The following is a 25,000-nucleotide window of genomic DNA, read 5'->3' as shown; positions in this document are numbered from 1 at the left end:
CCGACTAGATCACGGAGGGTCGTGGGTTTAAATCCCATCTGGGACTCGGATATTTTTCCGAGTCTACGTTTCTCCTTACATTGAATATCATTGTTGTTGTTTCATCTTTAACACACTCATTTTAATGGTTATTGGTTAAAAAAACAACAACTGTGATTTATGTGGAAAACAGCTACTGAACTTTGCCATCCAGCACAGAATTCTTTTACATTTTTCAAACTTTCAAACCACTCTAAAATCATATACTTAAAACGTCAGTGGCCTCAAAAGTGAAATTTTTACTAATTTCATCTCGCTCTTTCCATTTCAGTCAGTCATTTGTATCACAACCACTTTTTGTGATTGACAAGGTCACATGACACAGTCATGCAAAGGGCCTACTACTAAGTAGTCTAGCCTTTACCACAGAATACCACAGGCAGCCTAGGCTCGGTCAGGTAGAATTACAAGGATTTGTGCAGAAATCCTGAGAACAGACTCAAAAAGATCTTTTCGTGCAAAAGTTCTAATTAATAGAAAAGCCATACGTTATTGTCCTGATGACTTGCTTGCTTTCTGTGAGGTTATTTGCATGATTTAATGTGATTTAAGTGATTTCTCAGCTTCACAGGTTGTCGCTATACCAAAAAAGGGAAGGCTGGAAAGTAATTTTTAGCTTACCTCACATCTTGCCGATAAAACGCTCAAACTCCGGTAATAGTGACACAAGTAAATTCACTTCTCCTTGACCAAGGTCCAGTGGGTATCCATTGATGAACATCCAAATACTCAAAATCCTTCAAGGCCTGCTTACAACGAATTTGGACACAGCAAGTTGAACATTTGCTGACTTGCCCTCATTATACGACAATCGGTTAACTTGCCTTGTCCAAATTAGAACAATTTTTTTGTTCAATAAAATATGTTAGGTTAACCTCAGTCCCAGGAAATGTTAGTACTCTTCTTCCTCTTTTAAATTTTCTCCTTAAAACAGGCTGTTACTTATTCTACATTTCAACGTTACATTATAGTCAATGATAACAACAATGAAGACAAAGTGTTAATAAATTTATTGTTAAGCGCCTAAAACTTTGCATTTCTCCTCCAGTAATCTTACAGAAGTACGGTAAACCAAAACTTCCCCATGCGGTGATCAGTGACCACCACCCCCCCCCCCCCTAAAAAAAAAGTGCATCATTACACATTGTGGCAAAAAACCTCACAATAAAATGTGCTTCATTTTAATAATAATAATAATAATAATAATAATAATATATGCTATTTACAAGGTAATTTTTGTGAAATTAAAATGTTATTAAAACTAAACGTTTTTGGCCGGTTGTTATCATCAGGGTTAAAAATGACTGTCCGAACGCATCCATGCATATATATCTTATGTAATTCCCATTGGGAAAAGTTTGGAAACATAAGAAATAACTTGTTTGTTCAGACTGGGGTGGAATTGTTGGATCATTCGCCCCTCGACGATCCTACGTTTATGGAATGTTTGTGCTGAAGAGAGAACACGCCAAGTGAAAAAATGTGATGGGTTTTCACGCAGGTGTTTTACAGGTTCAGAGGTGCAGGCACCCGCTCGCAGGGCTATTTTTGGACCATATTTTGAGGTCAAAAATGGTTGGCTTCCAAATGGGTAAATATACCAAAATTATACCAAAATTATTCGCCATTCTTAAAATATTACTCTAAACTGGAACAGAAACAAACAGAACAGTCTCAAAAGAATGGATCCATAATAACTGTGACTGTATCATGGAAAAAAGTAATAGTAGCTCAGCAACACATCAGTGAATCATTGAAGCCTTATTCTAAGCTGTAAAGACCTTGTCAGCTGTGCTTGCCACATACCCATTTCAGTTGTGGATCACTGGACCAGAGCTCTGTCAGCTGTGTGACGGATCTCCACGAGCACTGACATGCATAAGCACAACAACCTGAAAATGATATTTTGGCCATGTCTTAGTGAACAATACAAGAATAAAACAACTAAGGAACTTTTTGAAACTACCAGTGATCACGGCCGGTGAAGGGATTTATTTATAATATATATCAACTACATGACTTCCACATAATATTGTCAAATTCTATAGAGACTTGAGAAACTAAACAGCCCCTACATTGCAACGTCTGGAAAGAAGTGTTGCAACTTGAATGCAAAAAATGGATAAAACTCTTGTTGTAAATCTCCAAGGAAAAACCCTTAATACAAGATTGGGTTGATAAAATTGTACACCTATAACAACAGCACATCACAACAGATTTCTATTAATTTTGTGACCACAGAGAAAATCAGCCCTTAACATGGTCGGTCCACCACGAAAAAAAACTACTAACCATAGACCCCGTCTCACAACCCTTCAATGTTCATAATCCTGTGGGACATAAAAGAACCCACACACTTGTCGCAAAGAGTAGGGCATGTAGTTCCTGGTGTTGTGGTCTGTCTTCTGTGGTGTATCATGGTTGGGAGAGTAAATGCTTGGAGATACTAGCTACATCAAGCTACTCTGAAATCCGAGGGTAAATAAAGCGCACCGGTGGCTCAGTTGGTTGAGCACCGGGCTGCCATGTGGGAGGTCGTGAGTTTGACTCCGGCCGGACCAACACTCAGGGTCTTTAAATAAATGAGGAGAAAGTGCTGCCTTTGTAATTACATCTGCAAATGGTTAGACTTTCAAGTCTTCTCGGATAAGAACTATAAACTGTAGGCCCTGTCTCACAAATATCTTCCATGTTCATTAGTTCTCTTGTGGGACGTTAAAGAACCCCCACACTATTCGAGAAGAGTAGGGGATGAAGTTCCCGGTGTTGTGGCTGTCCTCTGTGAGTATATGGGTGGGTGGGTATAGCAGGTCCACATCAGCTAAATAGCTGCCAAAACTTCAACCTGCTCAAACAAATAAACAACAAACAAACAAACTATGAACTAACCCCTTTTCCTTCTTAGCTTGGATTTAAGTTTATCAAAGTCTGGTATATTATTTCTGAAGAATAAATAATCACAGTCTCCTTGCCATTCGTATTCATTGAGAATAACCACATTAAAATCACATGATGTACAACGAAGCTTGTCACAAACTCTGAAAATAAAACAAAATTATAGTTCGTCAACACCAGGGTAATAAACTAAACCAGCACAGCATATTGGGAAGAACTGTACATCAACGCACAAAATTAACATTATTCAGCCTTCCTCAAAGAGCTAAACTTTAACTTTAACTTTATTTACAAAAAAAAATCATAACTACACAAACAAGACCATGGTGGCCTGCAGTTAGCATTGCTATTCTAGGCAGGTTACTTACACTTCAACATTATTACTGGCCCTCACAAGTAAACAAAAAGACACTTTAAAATTTACAAGAATTATACACAAACTAATTTACAACACTTTTCAGATGACTCCTACATCAACCAGACAGCTTGTAGAGCAGTTTCGAATCAAATCATGTTGTCTAAGGATGCTTTCCATTTGACAGAATTGCCTGGCCAGATCAGGAAATTGGATGGACTAACTCTACAACGCCTTCAAATTAACACAATTGAAGGATGATTATATACTCCTCCAGAAGAATGCGAAGGATTATCTTGCAAATGATTCTTTAAATTGTTGTATTTTCTTTGCAAACTGACAGGCCTGACAAAAGAAAAGTGCCCTAAGATATTCTACCACACCAGGAACCGTCCACTCTATTATTTAGAAATGGTTCTTTAATTTTGCAATCATATAACTTATCATCAGGAACAAGTTTTGGGAGACCATTAATTTTATTGTCTGTATTTAAAAAGAGAGTTGTTCATGGCATGGTGGAATCCAATTCAGGACAACCAAAGAAAATCCAGTCCTGCTCAAAACACTCTTCTTTACATAATTTGGCGTAAATTGTTGCAGAGTAAGACAAAAATAAGAACCTCAAAGAATCTGATTTGTAGAACCAAAAGCAAAACTGTTGTTAATGTGACAGAGCACACCAGAAGTCATTTTACTTTTCTTCTGTACTTGTACATGTTCTTGAATTTAGAAGCAGTTCTTGACATCAGTTTACTTATTTTGTTTTTATGTAAATAAGATGAATATCTCATGCAATTTTCAAACAGTTTACCTTTCCTCTGATCCACTACAAAGTCCTTTGGGAAATTTGGATCCACCAAGAAACACTTTTACACATCGTTTCCTTGAAGAACTTGAATCATTACGGTTTGAATTGGGAAGAGATGTAGTTGGCTGAGGGACCACAAAAAATAGCAATGATGTGACATTTTACTGCGACAGCTTCATTTAGTTGCACCAAATTTGCCCAAAAACTTCCCTGTGCTGAAGCATCGTCATCTTTTTCTAGGGACTACTCCCCCCCATCTTCAGTGGAATGCCTTGGCACAGAATCGAAGGTGGTACCAAAAAAACTCTTCATGCAGTGAAGAGGAAGACAAAGGGTTACAGGATTTAAATGATAATATGAGATGTCTATGACCAGCAAAGAGACATTGTACCCTGACAAAGTGGTTCTGGACAATGTACGCTTCTTGGTGATATCATGTGCAAGGTTATGCCCATTAAGAATATCAAACTGTTATTTCCTAACACTGGCAAAGTATATCACAGAATGGACTAAACAATGCACTAGTCATTTCTTTCCCCCACCCCCCGACCCCCGGGGATAGTGGGGACATATGGGGAAATTACTAGGGCAATTACGAGAGATTACGCCACAATTACACCTCTAGGGGGTAGGGAAATTACAAGATTTTCGTTCCCCTGCCCTACCCCTCTGGGGACATACAGGGGGAAATATCAAGGAATTCTTACCTAGGAGGACTGGGACTGAAAAGAAACGAAGAGCAATGGTAATGAGTATTTTCAAACGTGCAAAATCAATATGGCGGCGGGAGAAGTCTAAACTTTTTCTTTATTGGTTGCTTATTCCTGTCTTGTTTCTATCCAGTTCTTTTTTTTTTTTTTTTGTTTCGTTCCTTATATAGTTCATGTGGCACACACAAATGGCAAGAACTGTATATTGTGGTAATCTCCCTAACATTTCCTTGATGACTCAGAATCTTTTAGGAACAGATGGGTGGGGGAATTACGTGTGTTTGTCTGCTCTAGTCCCCAGTGGAAATACACCTACTTTACAACCATTCAAATGTAATTTCCCTGCCCATCCCCGGGGGTCAGGGGGTGGGGGAAACAAATGACTAGTGCATAAAGCTTGACTCGTAATTCAATGGATAAAATCCTGTCTCAACATTCTGTTGGCCAACACATTAGACTGTAAAACGTCTCATATTGTTTAAAGTTGGGCTGACATTTTTATCAAATGATTTTTGCAGGTCCACTCGGCTGTCGCCTCGTGGATCCACATCTACTTTGACAATGTTATGACGAAATTCATGATCAATACCAGGACAGACGCATGAAAAACTGACATCAATTTGTTACATTTTTGATTACTTACCTCATGATCAACAACTAGTTCTGGAATATCTGGACCATCATCCATGCACTCTTTAATAATGTCGTAAAGTTCATCTTGCGCATTATTTCTCGACTGAGAACTGCATCAAGAACAGAAATTTCCATACTTCATCTTTTCGTGAAAATATATAAAACTATAAAATCAGCAAATACTGTACTAGTAAGATGACTAGGAACCATTCAAAAGCTGACCAAAACCTTCTCGATCTGTCCTCATTTCTTGCTTTCTTGATCTTTGAGATCGAGCTCGTTTTACTGGGGGATTTCTGCAATGCTTTACCAGCACTGTCACAAAACTTCGTTTCACACTCGTCCAATAAATCATCTATGTCATCTGCCATGGTGACAGAATACAAACATTCAGAGCGGATGAACTCGTTTAATTATAAAAGGCACAGATCGTTGTCGGGTCGGGGAGACTGAGACTGAGACTGACGAAGATTTCCGAAAGTCTCCGACAATACTTTCTTTTCGGAAGGGATCTTCTCCTACTTTACTGTCCGTGACACTGTCCTTAGGCCTTGTTCAGGGATGTCTGCACCGTAAGTCCATAGTGGTGTCACTTTGTAATCTTATGAGTTGTACGAGAATTCTTTAATTGGTTGCAGTTTTCGCCTGGAGAAATTCTGGTAAATAACTGTTCGCTGGGATATTTATTGTCTTGAAATCTTCTGAATCTTACATTCAAAGATTAAGCTTATTAGATCCTTTATCTTGTGGGCTGTATCCACTCTTAGTTGGAAGCGTTCGCACTGTTTTCGGGTTCGGAGCAACTTCAGAATACCCGGGTTCACTTCCATTTCTATGACTTGAGGAAATTCTGTGTCGCTTGGGAGTGATTTTGGGCAAGTGATTTTGGGCTGGCGGTTCTAAAACACAGGTCACATTCCACAGGTCACTCGTTGCAGGTCGTTGTTTTACCTTTTGGAAAGTAACCCTAACCCTCAATTTGGCTAATCGTGGGGTTAATTAGGATTTTTAGGCCGAGAAGGTTAGCCAAATTGAGGGTTTTGGGTCACTTTCAAAAAGGTAAAACAATGACCTGCAACGAGTGACCTGTGGAATGTGACCTGTGTTTTAGACCCGCCGATATTAGGGCCGTTTATACGAGAGAAAAATAATAAGCCGCGGCTTACTCTGACCGTGGCGTACATAATACGCAAAAGAAACTATTTATACGAGTATAAACTCCCCGGCCAGGATAAGCCGTGGCTTGAGAAAGCCGTGAATGTAGATTTTGTACCATTTATACGGGGTGTTCGCATCCTATGTAAGCCACGGCTTATTTTCTCTCGTATAAATGGCCCTATTGTTCTTGAAGCGCGCGTTACAATTTCTTTTGTTGCACATAAACAAAAATGATTTGACGCCAGGTTATGTAAAAACTGTGAGCAAGGTAATGGCGGAAAGGAGAGTTTAGTAGTTAAGTACCAAGTGAAGATTCGACTATTTTGTTTGACATTATCCATGTGCGACTTATCACGCACCGATTGAAGCGTGACCTTAGACTTGTAAGCGCCGTACACCACAACGATTCGGATAAATGCTACTATTGCATTGTGGCCGCCAGAAATGCTCTCCAGACACGATAACCCTGATCGATTAAAATTGCAGCAGTTAGACCATCAACCTTTTCATTGTACATTAATTTTGTTTCCAGATCATGCTTTCAACCTGGTAGCCACACCTTGGCTGTTCCTGTGAGTCTCCATGCAACCAATAGAAAGCGACTGTGTGATCGTTTAAAGAGTACTAAAGGTGTATCAAATGGTGCAGTTATTCTGCTGCAAGGAGGGGAACAACAGCAGCTATACTGCTCTGATCGAGATGTCCTCTTCCGACAGGTTACAAAAGACTTTCACTGTTCCACTTACAGTGTAATCACTCTATGCAAATCAATAGGAGTATATTTGGGAGAGGCATTTTTGATCGTGACTAGGGAAACTGGAGAGAAACTAATTGGAGTTCCATTGCTATTTTAGATTCTTTATCACTCACTGAGATACATTGTACTTGTAACATGTGGGATCTAAGCCATAGTTATACTGCTAGGGCTGAAATTGTTGGAATGATTTGCATAATTTTTTGAGAGTGTATTGAAGGAGATGGTATCTGTTGATTCTGGTAAATGAATAATGAGATTAATTTTTTCGACTATGATTTGGGGTATTTGGAAAAAAACGCGAGTACTTCTAACAGGATTTGCACCTTTGCAAAAATTGTTCCAGATGCTCTACCACTAAATTCTGTGCTGAAATTGTTTCAAATGCTCTGTTGAGATGAAGGGCAAAAACAAATAGTAAGAGCAGAAAGCAAGTCTCACACAACTTAACATATTTGACAAATGCTAGGCTTTCAGATCTTTACTCTGTCCTAGCATTTTTCTTTTTTTACCAACAAAGGATGCCGTGGAAAGTTTCATTACAGTTACTATTAAAAGTAGACAGTATGTAGATTGATCAACCATCTGATCAATTACTCAAGCTTGTTACTCATGAACACCTTAAAGCCTTCATGGTGCAGGATTACAGAAAAACCTGTGCCTCATATTTCGTAATCAAGAAAGTGTGCATTGTATGTCTCATGTCTAATTCCTTTAAAAATGGATTTAAATCTTTCACGATCTCATACCTCCTTATAACAAGCAGTCTTAGTAAAACTGTAGGAATTTAGGGGTTTTTTTTTGTCTGCAGGAGTCCTACTTTCACTGGATGTTTGGTGTGTTAGAACCAGATTGTTTTGGTGCAGTTGAAGTAGACACAGCACGTGCAATCTTGTTTTTTCCTCGCCTTCCTCCTGAATATGCAATCTGGATGGGAAAGTAAGTGTTTTGAATTAAATTACAAATTGGTGCAGAATATGTTTTTTTTTCTAAAGGAGTGAGATACTCTCACTACTCCTTGAAGAGGGAATTATCTGAATCTTCATCTTCACACTTTAATAATTATTTTTGGATCTAGTCTACCTGTAGTCGGAGGAGACTGAGGCTAGCAGGACGTGCTATCCAACATCACGAGCTGATACTGCACTCGGTGGTTTTGTGGGACCCCCTGCACGGACATGCCAGCAGAGGGAGGGCAAGGATGACGTATGTTGATGTGCTGAGGTTGGACATAGGTCTTTGAGAGAGCTGGGACATTGTCGGCATTGATGAGGGATGCTGACCACTGGAGGGAGCTTGTTTGTGGTTCTTGGGAGTTCTACCTGCCTAACTACTGTACCTAACAAACTAACTAACTAACTAACAAACAAACAAAATGTTCTCTTTCTCACTATCCTAGCTATTTCTTGTTTCCCACATATTTTATACTGAAAAAATTTTGCCTCATTTTTTGTGAATTTCCGCAGCCAGATTTTGCCTTTTTTATTCTTAATGAAGAGTTAGAAATTAATAGAGACCTTAAGATACCCTGAAATTGGTGTACAGGTAATGGGTAGTGTCATGTTTTTTTCATTTTACGATTATGTCATCGATCTTACCGGGCAGACCCAGCCGTTTCTCTAAGGTATAAACCAGTTTGCCCATAGAAGAATTACGAGTAGCTACAGAGAAGACAGGATAAGACACAAGTAAGTTTTTATCAGTTTCTAAACAGAGAACATTCATGAGAAAGAATTTGGGATATATTTAATAGACTTTATTAAACTATTCAGTAAACTTATTTTTGTGGAAAAAGAGCAAACCTTGCCATGGCGGCCACCTTCTTTGTAAACAATCAAATTGGGTACGCACATGAACATTTAACCTGTACAGGTACACTACCAGTAACCATGTACCGGTATACATGTATCTTAAGGTCTCTACTGCCTATGAGCAGTATGTAAAGATACCTATCAGTCCCATGCTGAATCCCCGTCAGCGAAGATATGACCAGGGTAATAAATAATGAGGACGTGAACACCCACTTAATATATTAGGTGTAACTACAGGACGGTCCTCTTTCCTTTTTCTCTTCTCTTCTTCTTATGTCTTCTTCTCCTCCTACCCTTCTTCAAATAGTACAGCTCCTCCCCAAGGTGAGAGAAAATAACCACTGATGTCAATTCTATTGCTGAAAGTTCTAACATGGTGACTGATGCATAGACTTAGTGGGACCCTTCGTGAAATCTACACATTCTCTGTCAGTACATTTCCTGCCCAACAGGCCCACTGAAAAGTGAACATTTCTCTCATGACCTCCAATATTATTAATTTGTTTGTAATGTATACCTGTTGAAACTTTCACAGTCAGTATGATGCAAATAATGCTTTAATTAAGCTACACATATTTGAGTCACTTACCATTTTATTTAAATGCTACCAGCCTATTATCCCATTCATCCCTGAGGTGGTTCCCATTGACTAGTAAAATGGTCTGGCATCTCACTCTCAGGACTAAAAGGGTTTAATCAAAAAAGGCTGTGTTTTTCCTTCATTGTTTCTTTTTATCCCAGGATCCATGACTTGGAGCATTTTAAAAAGAAGTATGAAGTCGATGAAGCGTATTTCACTGATGAGGTACACAGCCCTTGCCAATAATAAATCGTCCTTACCTCACCATTAATTGGGAATTTGATGCAAATGCTCTGTACTGAAGGTGCCCTTGAGTTTCTAGACAATGTTCAGTGAATGAGAATGGAGTGTCTGGGATGTCAAGTCGGTGGGTGAAAGAACGTCTTGACAGACTTTCACTGTGTCTAATACATGCTTCCCGACGGAAGAAAACCTGTAATCCTGTGACCTATTTCCCTTGACTTCCCTTGACTTCCCTTGAAATCGGCTGTTCTTTACCAATCGTTTTTCAGCGAAACTGGCCTTGAAAATTCCTGTGAAATTCCCGTGAAATTGGCCGTTTTTTCCGCGAATTTGTCCCTGAAAATCCCACGAAATGTGACTTTTTCCGCAACCTACCAGAAGCCCTGATAATGTCAGCCTTTGAAAAACTGGGGCCAGCTAGATAAGCATCGGTAATGTGAGCCACGTCACCCTTTTATTCCCTTTGAGTCATTCTCCTGTTAATTTCCAGTTCTCGACAGCACTCAATAATAATAATAATAATAATAATAATAATAATAATGATAATAATAATGATAATGATAATAATCACTTTATTTAAGTCTCAAGGTTATCTATCTGAGCATGAGTGCTCTGCTAATTGGGGAGACTACAAATCAACTGAATTAGAACAAATCAAATCAAATCAAATGTTGGTTTTTGAGGAGAGGTGAAAACTGGAGTACCCTGGGAAAAATCTCTCGGAACAGAGTAGAGAACCAACAAACTGAACCCACATGTGGCATTGAATCCAGGAATGGATCCCAGGCCACATTGGTGAAAGGCAAGTGCTCTCACCACTGTGCTAGTCCTGCTCAATGTTTTGTTCCTTAATACATTTCATAAAGTATTTATGTTATATGAAGCGAGATAGAGCAGTATTCAATTGAGTGTTGAAAGTAACAATTACCGGTACTTTGCGAATTGTGAATTTCTTTGGTTTTGCATTACTTCACTCAGTGATTGGTTCAAAGTTCTCACATCACTTTTTCAGCCAATCAGAAGTGAAAACAAAACCAATCGTGGCTTGCGTGTGCACATTTTCCTGCGCTTTGTTTCCCCTACATGTAATTACTCCGAATTTTGATTGGTTTACTGGATTTGTCTCCGTCCTTTTTGATTGGCCAAAGTAATTACTTTGGTTTTGGTTTTACAACACTCATTTGAAAACCGTTCTATGCATTTCAAGCAATAAAATTGGGAGATCCAAGGAAGCTTTTCTCACAATAACTTTATTATCCGTAATTAAGTTTCAATGTGTCTCTAGATTGCCGAGGTGTTGAAAAAGAAGTCACCGTCTGTCCTTCTCACTCTGGTTAGTAACCTTTATGGCAATGGTGATTTGGTGCTTTTATTCACAGAACTGAATCAGATTTGCATAATAATTTCAATTGTTATTAGCAGCACTGTGGTATGTCACAAAATTGGTTTTGAAGATGTTTACTGTGTCTGTCTTATTTTGTCGAATAATAAATTATTATTATTATTATTATTATTATTATTATTATTATTATTACTATTATTATTAATCAAGTTGAATTTCATAATTTATTAGATTTGATATTAATCACCCCTGATTATACATGTTCATCCTTTTGTAATGTTTTGTTCAATAATTTTCAGCGAGGTGTTAATACGGATTCAGGGCATTACACTAGAGAGGCGGCATTTGATGGAATTAGCAAGTGAGTTGTCTCAGATTATTATATATTTTGTTTATAAATCCTTATCAACTAGGTGATTCACAGTATTGTTTTCATAAGAGTTTGTGTCTTTGGTCATATATCTTGGCAGAGAACAATGAAACAAAAAACCAAAATGCAAAATGTTTCACCCCTCTCCCATTAACTTTAATGTTGAATATATTATTTAAAACATTTAAAGGTCCACCTTCAACCGACACGCTTTTCGACCATTTGTTTTTGTTATGGAAATTTGCATCACTTATCATAGCAATCTGATAGGATCAATTTCAACTTTGGCAGGATTTTCATGTATGCAAATTATTCCATGGCACCGAATGCCTGTCAGTTGAAGGTGGGCGTTTAAGCTGTCAGGACTTTAACCCTTTAGTGCCCAAGGGATCTCCCTTTGACGAGTAAAATCGTCTGGCGTTAGACAGAGTAAAATCTATAACTCACTATTGGGCATTAAAGGGTTAAGGGAGATAGTTTTTTAACCCTTTAGTGCCCAAGGGGTCTCCCTTTGACGAGTAAAATCGTCTGGCGTTAGACAGAGTAAAATCTATAACTCACTATTGGGCATTATAGGGTTAAGGGCCCACTGACATATTTTTTTGGGTGCGTTGTTAAGGATGTAATGGTTATTTTAAAAGTAATTTGAGAAAATTTGGCATTATTTTGGTCAGTTTTCAACTTTTGTAAGCCAATGACCCTAAATATGACGTCATCACACCACGCCCATGGTCAGGTGACCAATAAAAGATAACTCTAAATTTGTCTCCGTGCTACGCAATTTGGGTATTTAATCGATGGTTTGATAATTTGTATTCGTTTTTGCATCCAGCCAAGCATGGTTTTCTTTTTATTTTGAAAAATGATGTTTTTAAAGACAAACGATACTGAAATACCCATAACTTTTTCAAAAAAGGTGATTTGAAAAAAACAAGGCTTAGCTATATATTCTGTATTTGGGAGTGAAATGTGCCATGTAAAACAAAATGTGATTCAATTTAAAACCGCCGGAAATTTAGCTTTTTTCTCAAACCGGAAGTCTGTTCGTTTACGCATGCGCAGTTGATCTGAGAACGAGCGTGAGGAAGGGCGAGGAAAAACCTTCGATGGAAACAACAGTTGTGCGGTTACTTTTGCTTGTGAGTGGGTTTTCTTGTCAGCTCATGATATGATGACGCTAGTTACCAGAAGTAACATTTCACTTCCTTAGCAACGCGTGAAAAATCCGTCTGTGGGCCCTTAAGTTAAGTCCTCGCAATCCATTGGTCTGGATATCGCAGCCTGACCTTGAGTTTACAGCCCACTTTTTCATTTACCAGGAAAATTTATTCTTTTAAATCTGTTTTTAGGTTTTTAATTCATAGTTTATTGTGCCAGTATATATGCAGACAAGAGCAACATGACATAGAGGGTGTAAACCAGTCAACCCAACTTTGTTATGTAAGAGCAAGGAAAACAACAAATAGGTTGTTCACAAGCCTTGGTTGACCAGTATCGGGAAAAACTGTGCCCTTAGTCATGAGCATACAAACCTCCTGGCGAATGAGTTGTTCTATCTGTCTGGTGTACACTGGCTTCTTTTATTCAAGCTGCTTGAACTCTCATGTGGCTTTCACTTGTTGCAGGTATTTTTAGAACATGTTTTATCATTATTTCAGGTTTAATGTGGATAACAAGATATTGCATCCAGAGATTGCAGAATGGTGAGTTAAAAATGGGCGTTGTTTTTTCATTCTCAGCACAAAAAAGATATTATTTATTGTGGCTACTGCTTTGAAGGTCCCTTGGGAAGGGATTGAACTCTTCTGCTTCCACCTGAATTACATTGTGTAAATTTTGTTTGTCACCATCAGCCGTGTTTTCAAAACTCCTCAAGAACTAGAGGTGATGCGCTATGCAAATAGAGTCAGCAGCGAAGCCCACAAAGAGGTGGGTAATAATTTGTGGCTTCTTCAATTTTACTAAAATGATATCTTTATTTGAAATGGTACCTGCCTAATTATGCTGGAAAAAATAGTCTTGTTGGCATCAAGCTTAGGTTACAGGGATGCAGCTGACTTTAAATTTTATAGTAATAGGCCATTTTACAATTGTTTCCTCAGTGACCTAGCCTATGAGTGGCTGTAAGGCTGCTGTCAATCTTGTATTGATACAGACCTGACTCCTTTTATCATGTAAATTGGTTGTTGTAATTCTAATCAGTCTGTACATTAACAAATCTGAGATTAATCATCATTAATTTATTTATTCCGGTTTTACACAGTTTTTTGGAATTATTGGCTACAACAAAAGCTTTTCTTCTAGGTTATGAGGCGCATTCGTCCAGGGATGACAGAATTTGAATTGGAAAGGTATTAAACAATAAGCCCTTTAAAGTAAAAATGTAAAATCCCAACAAAAAACTCAGTAGTGTTGAGATGCGGATGGCAACCAGAAGAAAACATTTCGCGTTCCAGGACAATGGGGTCTCCACGATTTTTACAACAATCATCTCTACTAGAGAAACGATACTTAACAATGTAAATGTGGTTGTGTGAAGACAAGTTAAAAGGGAAAACAGCTCACTTCCAGTTGCTGTCCGCGTCGTAAAAACGCGCATGCTTTGGGGGTTTTTCTCGTCTTTAGGGTGTTTTTCCGCTGCATGCAGCTATTTTTCAAAGGGGCAGGGAAAAGGGGGGTGCTATTCTGTTTATAAAGGTATTATATCATGTCAATCACATTGTTAAATGATGTCCAAGTTACCTAAAGCTGGATTGGAAGGGAAGCCTTTAAAACAAATATGAAGAACTGCGGATTGACTGTTTCATCCTCACATTTTCGTTATCATGAAATAACTGTTACAGTCAAGTCAGTCTAAAAGCGTTTGTATCCGAAAAAAATAAGTTTTAGAATCGCCTGTTTTTATTTTCAAATTTCGCAGGCACCGCCATCTTGAATAAATTAGGGAGCTTAAGCATGCACGTTTTTGAGACACGGACGGCAACCGGAAGTGAGCTGTTTTCCCTGCTAACTTGTCTTCACACAACTGCATTTAATTGCCAAGTTTCGTTTCTCCATTAGAGATGATTAGAATAAAAATCTGGGAGGCACCACTGCCTTGGCTCGCGAAAAGTTCTCTTCTGGTTGCAGTCCGCGTCTCAAAAACGTGCGCGCGTTAAGCTCCCTATTGTGACTTGTTACGGTTGCCCAATTGAGACAAAAAGCTCTGTGGCAGAACAATAGGGCAACTGTAACACGTCACAACTATTCAAAATGGCGGCGCCTGCGAAATTTGAAAGTGAGAATAAGCAATTTTAAAATTCATTCTTTCTGATGCAAACACTTTTTTGAAAACAAATTTCGAACAATTTATTTGTTTGTAAGCATAATTTTCTTCAGTTTAACCCTTTCACCCGAAAGGGTGAGGGCTTCCCCAATGGCGGTGAAAGGGTTAAACGTATTCTGTAGGAAGAGTGGAGGTTCCCTTTAAAGTGTAATGTGCCCGTGAAAAGGATGATGGACTAGTTGCTTGCTAACAGGTGAAAGGGCAATTGAATCTGGGTCTGCTTTCATGAAAGTTCCGAAAAGCCACTTACAAGACTGCCATCTGCTTATTTTGAAAGGCAGCTCTTTAAACATGTTGTAAAAATTATTTTGGAGTTTTATGGCTTAAAATCTCCACGTTTTTTAAAGAAACAGAGGAAATTGTGACACCCAAAAAGTGCGCGAAAAGTTTCGTGACTTTCGAGAAACGAAGCCCAACCTAGGACTCTGATTTTCCAATGTCCTTTTCCCCGTTGCCAATCAACTAGTCGAGTGTCATGTTTTTTTTTGAAGGAGTGAGGAAGTTCCCTTTGAACCAAATGTGTCCTGGCATTGCTAAAGCTTTTTCCCAGTGATTACGCTCCTTGTAGGCCAAAAACTGGTTTGACATGTTGAATTTATCATCTTTGCATTTCAGCTTGTTTTTCCACTTCTGTTATTCTCAAGGTGGTTGTCGAAACGTTGCATATACTTGCATCGCAGGAAGGTATGTTGTGGAAGTTACTAGCAGTCTTTTCACCCCCACCTGCCGAAAAAGTCAATGAAATTGTCCTGGTTGCCCGACCCAAAACACCTGGAAAGACACGTGAAACCAGTAGATGTTTAATTAAGGTGTAATGTGCCCATGGGAAGGATTAGCACATTAGGAAATTACCAGTAGTTGCTTGGCGACGGGAAAAAGGACAACTGAAAAACCAGCAATCGTTTGCCCGTTGCCCAGCAACAGGTTTCCTTAAACTGTATGAGCAGGTATATAGTTCAAACCTTGCGGTAGAGACTGAGTCCTTGCCCTGTGACACCATTTGTACTGTGATTGGTTGGTTCTTGGTCACGTGCCCCTGATCAAATTCAAATGTATCCTGATCGGGATACAATAGCCCTTTTCACCGTTAGTTTTTGTCATTTGCATTACAATGTAATCTAACGTGGGTGCGAGGCAATCTCGGGTTAAAACTACAAAATAGCCCGAAATTGCCTCACATACATGCTAGATTACATTCTAATGCACATGAAAAAACTAACCGTGAAAAGGGCCATTCCACAGTTGTTGCCCGCTACGGATGTTGTACTGTGATTGTTGATGGAAAAGCCTCAATATACAACAAAACACTTAATGTCTGGTCCCTCAAGAAACTAGTTAGTTTTGTTTTTCCGCGAATCCTGATGTTTTCCAAGACGAAGTCGAGGGAAACATCAGGACTCTCGGGAAAACAAGACTAACTGTTTCCCTCGGGACCATACATTAAGTGTTTATTATTTCCTTGAAAATGGAATTCAACTTCCTGACAATTGAGCTGGTAAATCAGTGTGACCGCCCGTGACGTCACGTGAAAACGATCAATTTGTATTCGTGACCAGTCCACCATTCACCATTCACATATACCTCCCGAACGTCAATACAGATGCAAATTTAACGTATTATCATCGAATTGTAACCTGATTTGCAACCCCAAGTGTGAATGTACTTTGCGATGACATCAAAGAAATTTACCTGCGGCATACACCTTATTACAAAATGGCCGCCATTTTGGTATTCGTATTGGCCCTTGTGGCCTCGCTTTCGAACATAAAATTCAAAAGAATATTTAACCTTGAACGAGGCCATAAGGGCCAATTTGCATGGAAACAAAAGAATACTAAAATGGTGGCCATTTTAGTATTCTTCGCTTTAGCTCCACCGATGGACAAATGACTACTCATTTTGTCGAATTGATTGTGCGGCCCTCTAAGGAAGCAAAATTTTAGGAAGAAAACATTAAGTATGTCTAGACGTGGTGCTGAAATGTTAATTTCAGAGAAATTTCCACTCTTTGCCTAGTTTAAGAGTCCAACAACCTTTGCCTTGTTTAACTTGCCCAAGAAAGGGCCGGTCAATATGAATGAACCGTTTATCAATGTAACTAGCCATTTTCTTTGTCTCAGTGGTAAAAATTGTGCCACTCTTCATTATGGCCATGCAGGGGCCCCGAACGATAAGAAGATCAATGATGGAGATATGTGGTGAGTTTTACTTCAGCCTGAGATTGGCGCTGCCAACTTTTCCTTCCTTGTGTTAGCGCACCCGTGAGTTCGGTATTTATGCTGCTCACTTTGGTCTGGGTTTTTCCATCAGAAAACGGGAACTTCAAATAACGGATGAATAAGTGATCGCACTCGAAACAAATTGTTTAACTTTCGAGCCCTCTCGGATAAGTGCAGTAGATCGGAGGCCCAGTGTCATAGAGCGAGTTTCAATCGAGTGTCGTAAAAACCTTCGTAAAACCAAAACCAAAGTAATTACTTTGACCAATCAAAAAGGACGGAGACAATCCAGTAAACCAATCAAAACTCGAAGTTATTACACGCAGCCGACACAAAGCGCGGGAAAATGTGCACGCGCGAGCCACTATTGGTTTTGGTTTCACTTCTGATTGGTTGAAAAAATGGCGCGGGAACTTTGAACCAATCACTGAGTGAAGAAATGCAAAACCATAGCAATTCGTTAATTACTTTCGACACTCAATTGAAAACCGCTCTAAAAAACCCTTATCGATATTTATTAGTTATATTGGGCGGTATTGGGCCACACACTGTTTGGGGTACAGGGTTCCCGGAACACTGGTGCTTGTTCTGTTGTGTGATCTTCACCACCTGGGTAGTGAAGTGTCATTGATATTAGTGGTGATCATCGTGATTACTGTGATGGTGGTAATGATAATGACGATAAGGTTATATTGGTGATTCAAAGTGCTCTACCGATTAAGGAGACTACAAATTAAATTCAAGTCGAGCAAATTAAATCAATTCTTATTTTATGAAAGCATAAGACCGGAGATCCGAAGAAACACCTCCCGGAGCAGAGCGGAAAACCAACAAATTCAACCCACATGTGGCGTCCGTGAATCGAATCTGGGCCACTTGCTGGAAGGCGCACGCCCTCGCCACTGCCCCAAACTCTCCCTCAAAGGGAACGTAACACAATTTTCTTGTTTTGTCATGTATCAATCTCATCCTGAGAGTCTGCTTTTCTTTCGGTCGGCACCAAGAACACGGGCCAATTTAAGCGCAGTTGCAGTGAAAGTCCATTTTTGTAACTATTGGCAACCACAATCTCGACCCCAGAGCTCTTCTCTTGACTGAGGGAGAGGTTTTCGTGAAGGACAATCAAAAGCGTCTCTGATTGGTGCATTCATGTTATTACGAGGAGTGAGCAGGCGCAGTAAGCTTCAAATAACCAATTTTTGGCTATAAGATCCCTACGGCGCATGTTCTAAATAGAGTTTCCCAGAGCCTTGGGTCGACCCGAGGCTCTGGTGACGAGAATGTTGGCAACCACTGTTGTTCCCAATTTCTGAGTCGGAACTTAGACGAGGCGGAAGTCCGTGATTCGGGGACCTCCTGCCTGCTCTGGAACTGGCCAGAGCCCGTGTTCTTGGTGCTGACCAAAAGAAAAGCGGCTCAAGGGGACGAGATTGTTCATGGATGTCCAGGGATGCAAACTTTTAATTTTGTGGTCATGATTTTACAGCTTGTTCGACATGGGTGGAGAATACTATTGCTATACGTCGGATATCACGTGTTCCTTTCCAGCCAATGGCAAGTTTACAGAAGATCAGCGTAACATTTACGAATCCGTTTACAAAGCTAGTAGAGCTGTCATTGCGGCTGTTAAACCTGGTGGGTACACAAGTGCGTTATTTCAGTGATTATAGCCAACTCTGCGCCTCGTTGTCTACATCTCGTATCCAACGCGCGCTCGTGGAAATAACTGTTAACTAGACTATGACTATGTACTATGATGCATTAGCCATACCTAATTCATGCGCGCATGCGCTCTGAATGAAAATAGGGCACAATGTGAAAAGGTTGCAGTTGGGGCATCCAACTATTTCCGATAAGTGCGCGTGTCATGGACGGATACTCTAATCTCAATTCCTTTTTTAAAGTTCTAGTTAATTTGCGTGTTTTCGTCAAGATAATAGATAATTATTGGAGACAATAGGGGTAATAACTGTAAGTTATAAATGTGATGATAACTGGAATGAGAGAACTCGGCGGCAATAGATGTAAGACATGATATTCAAAACATTCGCACTTCGGGGCTCAATGGCTCAACTTATTGAAGCAAAACGATCGTTTTCACAGGGTTAGGTGATTCCCTTTAGGCGTAATATACAGTAAAAGCACCTTAAAGAAAGCATCGCACAAAACTCTTCGCACTTATGGCAGCAGTATAGTGTCAATTGTGTCTAGTTTTATAGGTCTATGCAGGTTGCGCAAAGCCAAGGCGTCGAAACTTGGCTACTGGTTGTTAAACCATACCCATAATAAGCATGGCATAGACCTTTTTGCAGATAGGGCAGCCATTTTGATTTCTAGTGTTTCAAATAGCTATTATGGGATGCCCAAGGGGCACTAACATATTAATTTGCCCCTGATGCATCCCATAATGTCTTTCAAAACAATACATATCAAAATGGCTGCCGTATCTGCAAAAAGGTCTATGGAAACAATGTCAGTAAAACAACATATTGCCAGGTTTGGATACATTTATACCCTCTAAGTTTCTCGAGTTAAAGGGGAAGGGAGGGATTAAAATAATAAAAGTACTCCTAACTTTCTTTATGTCTTAAGCTCTACTGAGGAGACTGTAAATAAAGTAAAATCAACCCCTGATTCCTTAACCAACCTTCACTGTAGCTCTGTCGCCAACACCATTGCAAATTGACTTTTGTCTGTGTCCATAGGTGTCTTGTGGGCCGATATGCACCGTTTGGCCGAACGTGTTCAACTTACAAGCCTCAAGGATATGGGGCTCTTACAAGGCGACTTGGATGAGATGATGAAGTTGCACCTCGGGGCCGTTTTTATGCCTCACGGCTTGGGTCACTTGATGGGCCTTGATGTTCATGATGTCGGAGGCTATCCAGAGGTACTTTGGAAGGCCAGTGACGGAGTGGCCCCGTCATCGGGGATCCGGGAGCTAGATTTGCATGAGGGTACAGTAGTCCCGGGTCACAATCCCTTTCTGACCACGGGATATGCCTTCAGCGGTCAACTAGTTCCTCTAGTTGGGTTTCTTAATTAACGCTGCTTTAGCGATTGTTTCTGTTTTAACTCGGCCATTCAAACTACTTGCTTTGCACACCATACTTGTAAACATGTAGAATTTTCCCGATCATCTTGTTTTCAGAAGGCTTAAACACATCAAAGTGAAGGGCACTGTAAAAGTGTTGTTGAAATTTCTTTGCAGCACCGTGAAGGAATATCAGGAAAGCCATTCTCGTCTTCCTACAGGCCTTTTTCGTTGTCGACTCGTTTCATAAGGGCCGGCTGTTTCTACTTCAAGTTTTGCGTTTATCGACTCTCATTAGGCTGATTTAGCAACGGAACGGAAATGCCAGTTGACGACGGCGCGCGCAGAAAATTTTTTCATATTAGGTCAGATTAGAGTAGAATCCAGACTATTCCGCGCGTTCTGCCGTCGCCAATTGAGGTTCCCGTTCTGTTGCTAAATCAGCCTTTTAATAATATTTATTTGGAACTGTCACGAGTCAAGTCGCCGATTTAAGTTTTTATTCTGATGATTTTTGTTCTTCTATAGGGAACCGAACGCATAGACGAACCAGGTCTTCGCTCGCTCAGGACTACTCGTATTCTTCAAGAAAATATGGTTCTGACCATTGAGCCGGGAATCTATTTTATTAACGCTGTAAGTATCGCGGGTAAGAGTTCAGTCGTATTTCGTATTTTCTCGAGGATTCAAGTGCACTGGATGACTCAGTTGATTGGGCATCGGGCTGTTATGCGGGAGGTCAGGTCGCGGGTTCGAACCCCGGCCGGATCAACACTCAGGATCTTAAAATAACTGAGGAGAAAGAGTTGTCTTTTGTAATTCATCTGCAAATAGTTAGAGTTCCAATTCCTCTCGGGCACGGACTATAAACCGTAGGCCCCGTCGCACAAATATCTTCTATGTTCATAAGTTCCCCTGTGGGGCGTTAAAGAATCCACACACTATTCGAGAGTCGGGGATGGAGTCCCCGCTGTTGTGGCTGTCCTGTTCTCTCCAGCAGAAGTGGCCGGCTTGGCAGTGATGTCCCTAAAAAGGCTGACAGTGTAGTAGGCCACCAAAGCAGAAACACCCGTAAGTCAAAAAGGGACTTAACTGAGTGCTGGAACATGTAGATGTAGATCTGATCTTTCTTTCTCTAGACCCTTGACCCAGCGCTGGAAAATCCCGAAACGGCGCGGTTCTTTAATCAAGAAATGCTTCAACGATTCAGGAATTTCGGAGGGGTGAGTATACTGGTTGATAGGAGAAGGTAGGGAGCTGTTGAGTATCGAAAGCTAATTGGGTTAAGAAACTATGACGGCGACCGCAACGACATCGCCACAAAACAATGATATCATTGGTTATAACAGCATAAATAATCGAGCTCAGCTCGGAGTTTTAGCACCTCTGCCTAACGACGACTTGAAATCGCCAAATTTCAGGTTTTGACGACAACGTGATCGTGCAATTCTCGGTTTTCACATGACGTCACGGCCGCCATGTTGGAGCCCCTTAACAAAGAAACGGAGGCCATGTTGAAGCCCCGAGCAAATCCTCCGGGAATTCAACTCTATTATTATGCAAACGTTTTCTTTTGTTTTCGTTGAAAAACGTGGCTGTTGATCACATGAGCGAAAGCCAACAATAGCGAATCTTCACTCTGAAACTGCTCGTACCGATTTATTTTTAGGATACTTCGCCAATATTATTCGACGTGAACGAGATGGAATAACTGCGAAAGACTAATACTGGAGCAAAGTTATATTTTGCGGTGAAAGTTTTCGTTATCTTCGCCGTCGTAGGTCTTTCCAGAAATCACACCCTTCCTCCCTACGTTTCCGCACCCCTCCTAAAGACTCCGTATCGAGTGGTCCGGGTTCGGTTCCAGGCCGGGGACATTGTGTTGTGTTCTTGGGCAAGACACTGTACTCTCACTGTGCCTCTCTCCACCCAGATGTATAAATGGGTACCGTCGAATTTAATGCTGCGGGTAACCCTGCGATGGACTAGTATGCCATCCAAGGGGGGAGTTGAACTACCCCTAGTCGCTTCATGCTACAGTAACCGGAGATAAGCGCCGGCCTGATGGACCTTCTAGGAGCGTAGCAGACTTTGCCTTTACCTTAAGGGGTTTCCCTAGTTCCCTACTGCGCATAATTTCTTGCGTCATTGGCGCGCGCATTAGCTCCGGCACATCGATAAAATGGCGGAGTTTCGTTGATTCCAAGCTAAATCCGTCAAGGAATGCCTATTTTCTCTTGAAAGAGTACGATTTTTTCTTTCATATTTATTGCTGAGAACGGTATCTTCATGGAGAAGTAAAAAAATCCGCAATAATATATGACCAGTCTTTTGGAAATTTCATAAAATTGTACGGAAGAAGCCATTTCGCCGTTAAATTTGTTTTCAGTACTCACAAAGGCATTCAAATACATTTTTCAGGTACGCGCGTGAATTAACCATAGCATTACATTTGTTGCTGCGTTATGTCTTGGATTACATTTGTAACATCGAGCTAAATTTGTCAAACTCTATGGATGCGCGTCAATTGTCAATGTGTTTTAATTAGCCGTATTCGTCAGCGTCGTGCCATGGAAACGATCACGGTGAACCCCTTTTTTTTATTACGTTCTTATCATGTCCTTGACATGTACAAAAGTGTGCGAAGTTTCATCGGAAATCTATGACAAGTACTATTCTTGGTAATCATCTTTTAAGATATCGAGGACCTTAAAAGGTCCTTGATAATGTAGTGTCGTGCGTTTTGATTGGCTTAAAAATCTCGAGCCACATTTCATCCAATCGTGAACAAAACTGAAATCAATTGCGACTTGCGCTGACGCCGGGGATGATTTCGTTTTGTGTTACCTCTGGTTTATTCAAGATCGTTTGAGTCTGTTTAAGTGCAACGTTTATGCAGCTCAAATCAAACAACAAGGTTAAGTACTTCAAGCGGCTTGCTGGAGGCCAGCTGTTCAAAGGCTTGATAACTTTGTCTTGCAAATAAGTCACTATCCAGAGTGTAAGAAATAGTCCACGTTATACGTTGTCCAAGGGTTTCGTACACAACTTTTACTTACATGTGGTAGAGTGTGCACATTCACGGTTGCGTGAAAAAATACTTAAATCGTTGCAGAGATTGAAACTGTTGGAATAGTGACTGATCCACCCTAAAGTTATCCGGCCTTTGATTAAGTTGGACCAGTTGACTATTTACAAAGTAAGAATTTACTTAAGAAGAGGAATTCAGCCAATGGTCAAGCCGGAACATCCGTGGCATCCGCATGCGAATCTCTGGGCGCTTTGTAACCACGGGACCGCATTTCCCGTGATTGTATTGTATTCGCGGAAGGCATCTCTTTTACTTTGGTTTTACGGCACTCGCTGGGCTTCAAGAGTGGCTGGCTTAAATCAGTGCCTATCAGAACAGGTGCCAGCCGCTAGGCGCTGTTAAACACGCATCGGCAAGCCATGAGTGAGCTGTCTTTACCTCTCATTAATTGAGAATGTGGTTTAAGATTTTTCGGCCGATCTGCTTTTCAATGAAATCTCTTCTGTTTATTTCTCCTTAGGTTCGTATTGAAGATGACATCGTAGTGACCTCAGATGGTATGGAACTAATGACTTGTGTTCCGCGCACCGTTCATGAAATCGAGGCTGTGATGGCTGAAGGTGCTAATCTTCCACCCCAGTTCCTCTCTTCCGTGTCTTCCCAAAGTGCAAATTAATTTTTAACTTCTCTGACACAAAAAGTCAGCAGAAAGATTTTGCATTTCAGTCGCAAAAAATCAAATGATTAAGATGATACAATTTAAGGCTTGATGCTACATTTACTGTGTAATGAGCGAAAAATACACATTTGGATCCAGCTTTGTTGCAGATGTCAAATTGTCATGTCCGAGGTTCAAGGTTTCCGTTTTTTGACAAAGGCCGAACCCTAAGAACTACAGTTGGCGGTCCGCGGTAAATGTGGATCTAAAGCTCTTTGGATTATTTGATCAGACTCTCACTCCGTATTCATCGTATTCATCAAGATTCGTCGACCAGTTTTATGTGAAAGTCTATCGCAGCAGCGTTAATGGGTTGACGAACATAATTTTCGTTTCGTACTTATTTCGTCAAGTCAAAGTGCCGCAAAAGTCTTCAAGACGAGCAGAGAGGTTTGAAAAAACGCCTTGGGTAGAGTTGACCTTGCATTGCATTGCACGGAGTTGACGCTTGCGTTTTCGAGGTTACAAGGCGCAGGTAATTAGGTAATATTACTACTACTGTTACATACTAGTAGTTTGTAAGAAAGCTGAGGTACCGCCATTAAACCAAGTGTCGAGCTACTTGAGAATTTACTGAGTTATATCTGGTTATATCAAAGAAATTTAACATGTTCTTCCATTGTAAAGAGAACGTCCGTGAATTGAGGTGTAGTGAAAGAGATGTTTTATAGATGTTAACTTCGTTGAATGAAATGAAGAGATTTTTTCTGAGTATCCCGAGCCCTCCTATAGCTCAGCGGTAGGGCATCCGAACTAGTAGTAATCGGGGAAAGATCTCATGGATATACCCACCACGAGTCCCCTAGGTTAAACTCTCATTTTGCACTGGGATTAAGTCTAAGTGCCCATTTCAGTGACTAGGTCTAAACTTTCGTTTATCTTATTGCTATATCAATATTTAGTTCTAGAAACTGATTTTAAATGGTCATTTTTTTAAAGTTATGGTTGGTGTTTATATCCATGAGATCCTTGCCA

At 40.2% G+C, this 25,000-nt stretch overlaps 2 protein-coding genes across 3 annotated transcripts in view; one reads left to right on the top strand and one right to left on the bottom strand.

Moving 5' to 3' along the window:
* Window positions 1–1,044: 1,044 nt before the first annotated feature.
* On the bottom strand, window positions 1,045–5,864 carry LOC137994745 (cilia- and flagella-associated protein 418-like). The gene is made up of 5 exons (XM_068840353.1): window positions 5,669–5,864; window positions 5,451–5,550; window positions 4,101–4,222; window positions 2,929–3,077; window positions 1,045–1,931 (listed from the first exon to the last, which is right to left on the bottom strand). Exons 1-5 carry the CDS (start codon window positions 5,809–5,811, stop codon window positions 1,825–1,827), a joined length of 621 nt encoding a protein of 206 aa, XP_068696454.1. The 5' UTR covers window positions 5,812–5,864; the 3' UTR covers window positions 1,045–1,824.
* A 26-nt stretch (window positions 5,865–5,890) lies between these two features.
* Window positions 5,891–25,000, top strand: part of LOC137994706 (xaa-Pro dipeptidase-like) — a 19,452-nt gene continuing 342 nt past the window's right edge. Inside the window, exons 1-16 of one of the 2 annotated variants that reach the window (XM_068840310.1) lie at window positions 5,891–6,012; window positions 7,131–7,314; window positions 8,164–8,291; window positions 9,905–9,968; window positions 11,272–11,319; window positions 11,628–11,689; window positions 13,357–13,401; window positions 13,552–13,627; window positions 14,003–14,049; window positions 15,639–15,707; window positions 17,144–17,221; window positions 18,729–18,877; window positions 19,948–20,132; window positions 20,805–20,912; window positions 21,416–21,499; window positions 23,828–25,000. The exon at window positions 23,828–25,000 is cut by the window's right edge and continues 342 nt beyond it. In XM_068840310.1, the coding sequence (XP_068696411.1) occupies window positions 6,002–6,012; window positions 7,131–7,314; window positions 8,164–8,291; window positions 9,905–9,968; window positions 11,272–11,319; window positions 11,628–11,689; window positions 13,357–13,401; window positions 13,552–13,627; window positions 14,003–14,049; window positions 15,639–15,707; window positions 17,144–17,221; window positions 18,729–18,877; window positions 19,948–20,132; window positions 20,805–20,912; window positions 21,416–21,499; window positions 23,828–23,983 (1,494 nt within the window). In that variant the 5' untranslated portion in view covers window positions 5,891–6,001 and the 3' untranslated portion in view covers window positions 23,984–25,000. Of the gene's footprint in view, window positions 6,100–7,130; window positions 7,315–8,163; window positions 8,292–9,904; window positions 9,969–11,271; window positions 11,320–11,627; window positions 11,690–13,356; window positions 13,402–13,551; window positions 13,628–14,002; window positions 14,050–15,638; window positions 15,708–17,143; window positions 17,222–18,728; window positions 18,878–19,947; window positions 20,133–20,804; window positions 20,913–21,415; window positions 21,500–23,827 lie in introns of both variants that reach the window. The other variant, XM_068840318.1, reaches the window with a different exon arrangement.

The sequence above is a fragment of the Montipora foliosa genome, chromosome 1 (genome assembly GCF_036669935.1).
Source record: "Montipora foliosa isolate CH-2021 chromosome 1, ASM3666993v2, whole genome shotgun sequence".
NCBI lineage: Eukaryota > Metazoa > Cnidaria > Anthozoa > Scleractinia > Acroporidae > Montipora > Montipora foliosa.
The sequence above is the reverse complement of the archived record's forward strand: the minus strand, read 5'-3'. Positions and strand labels throughout refer to the sequence as shown.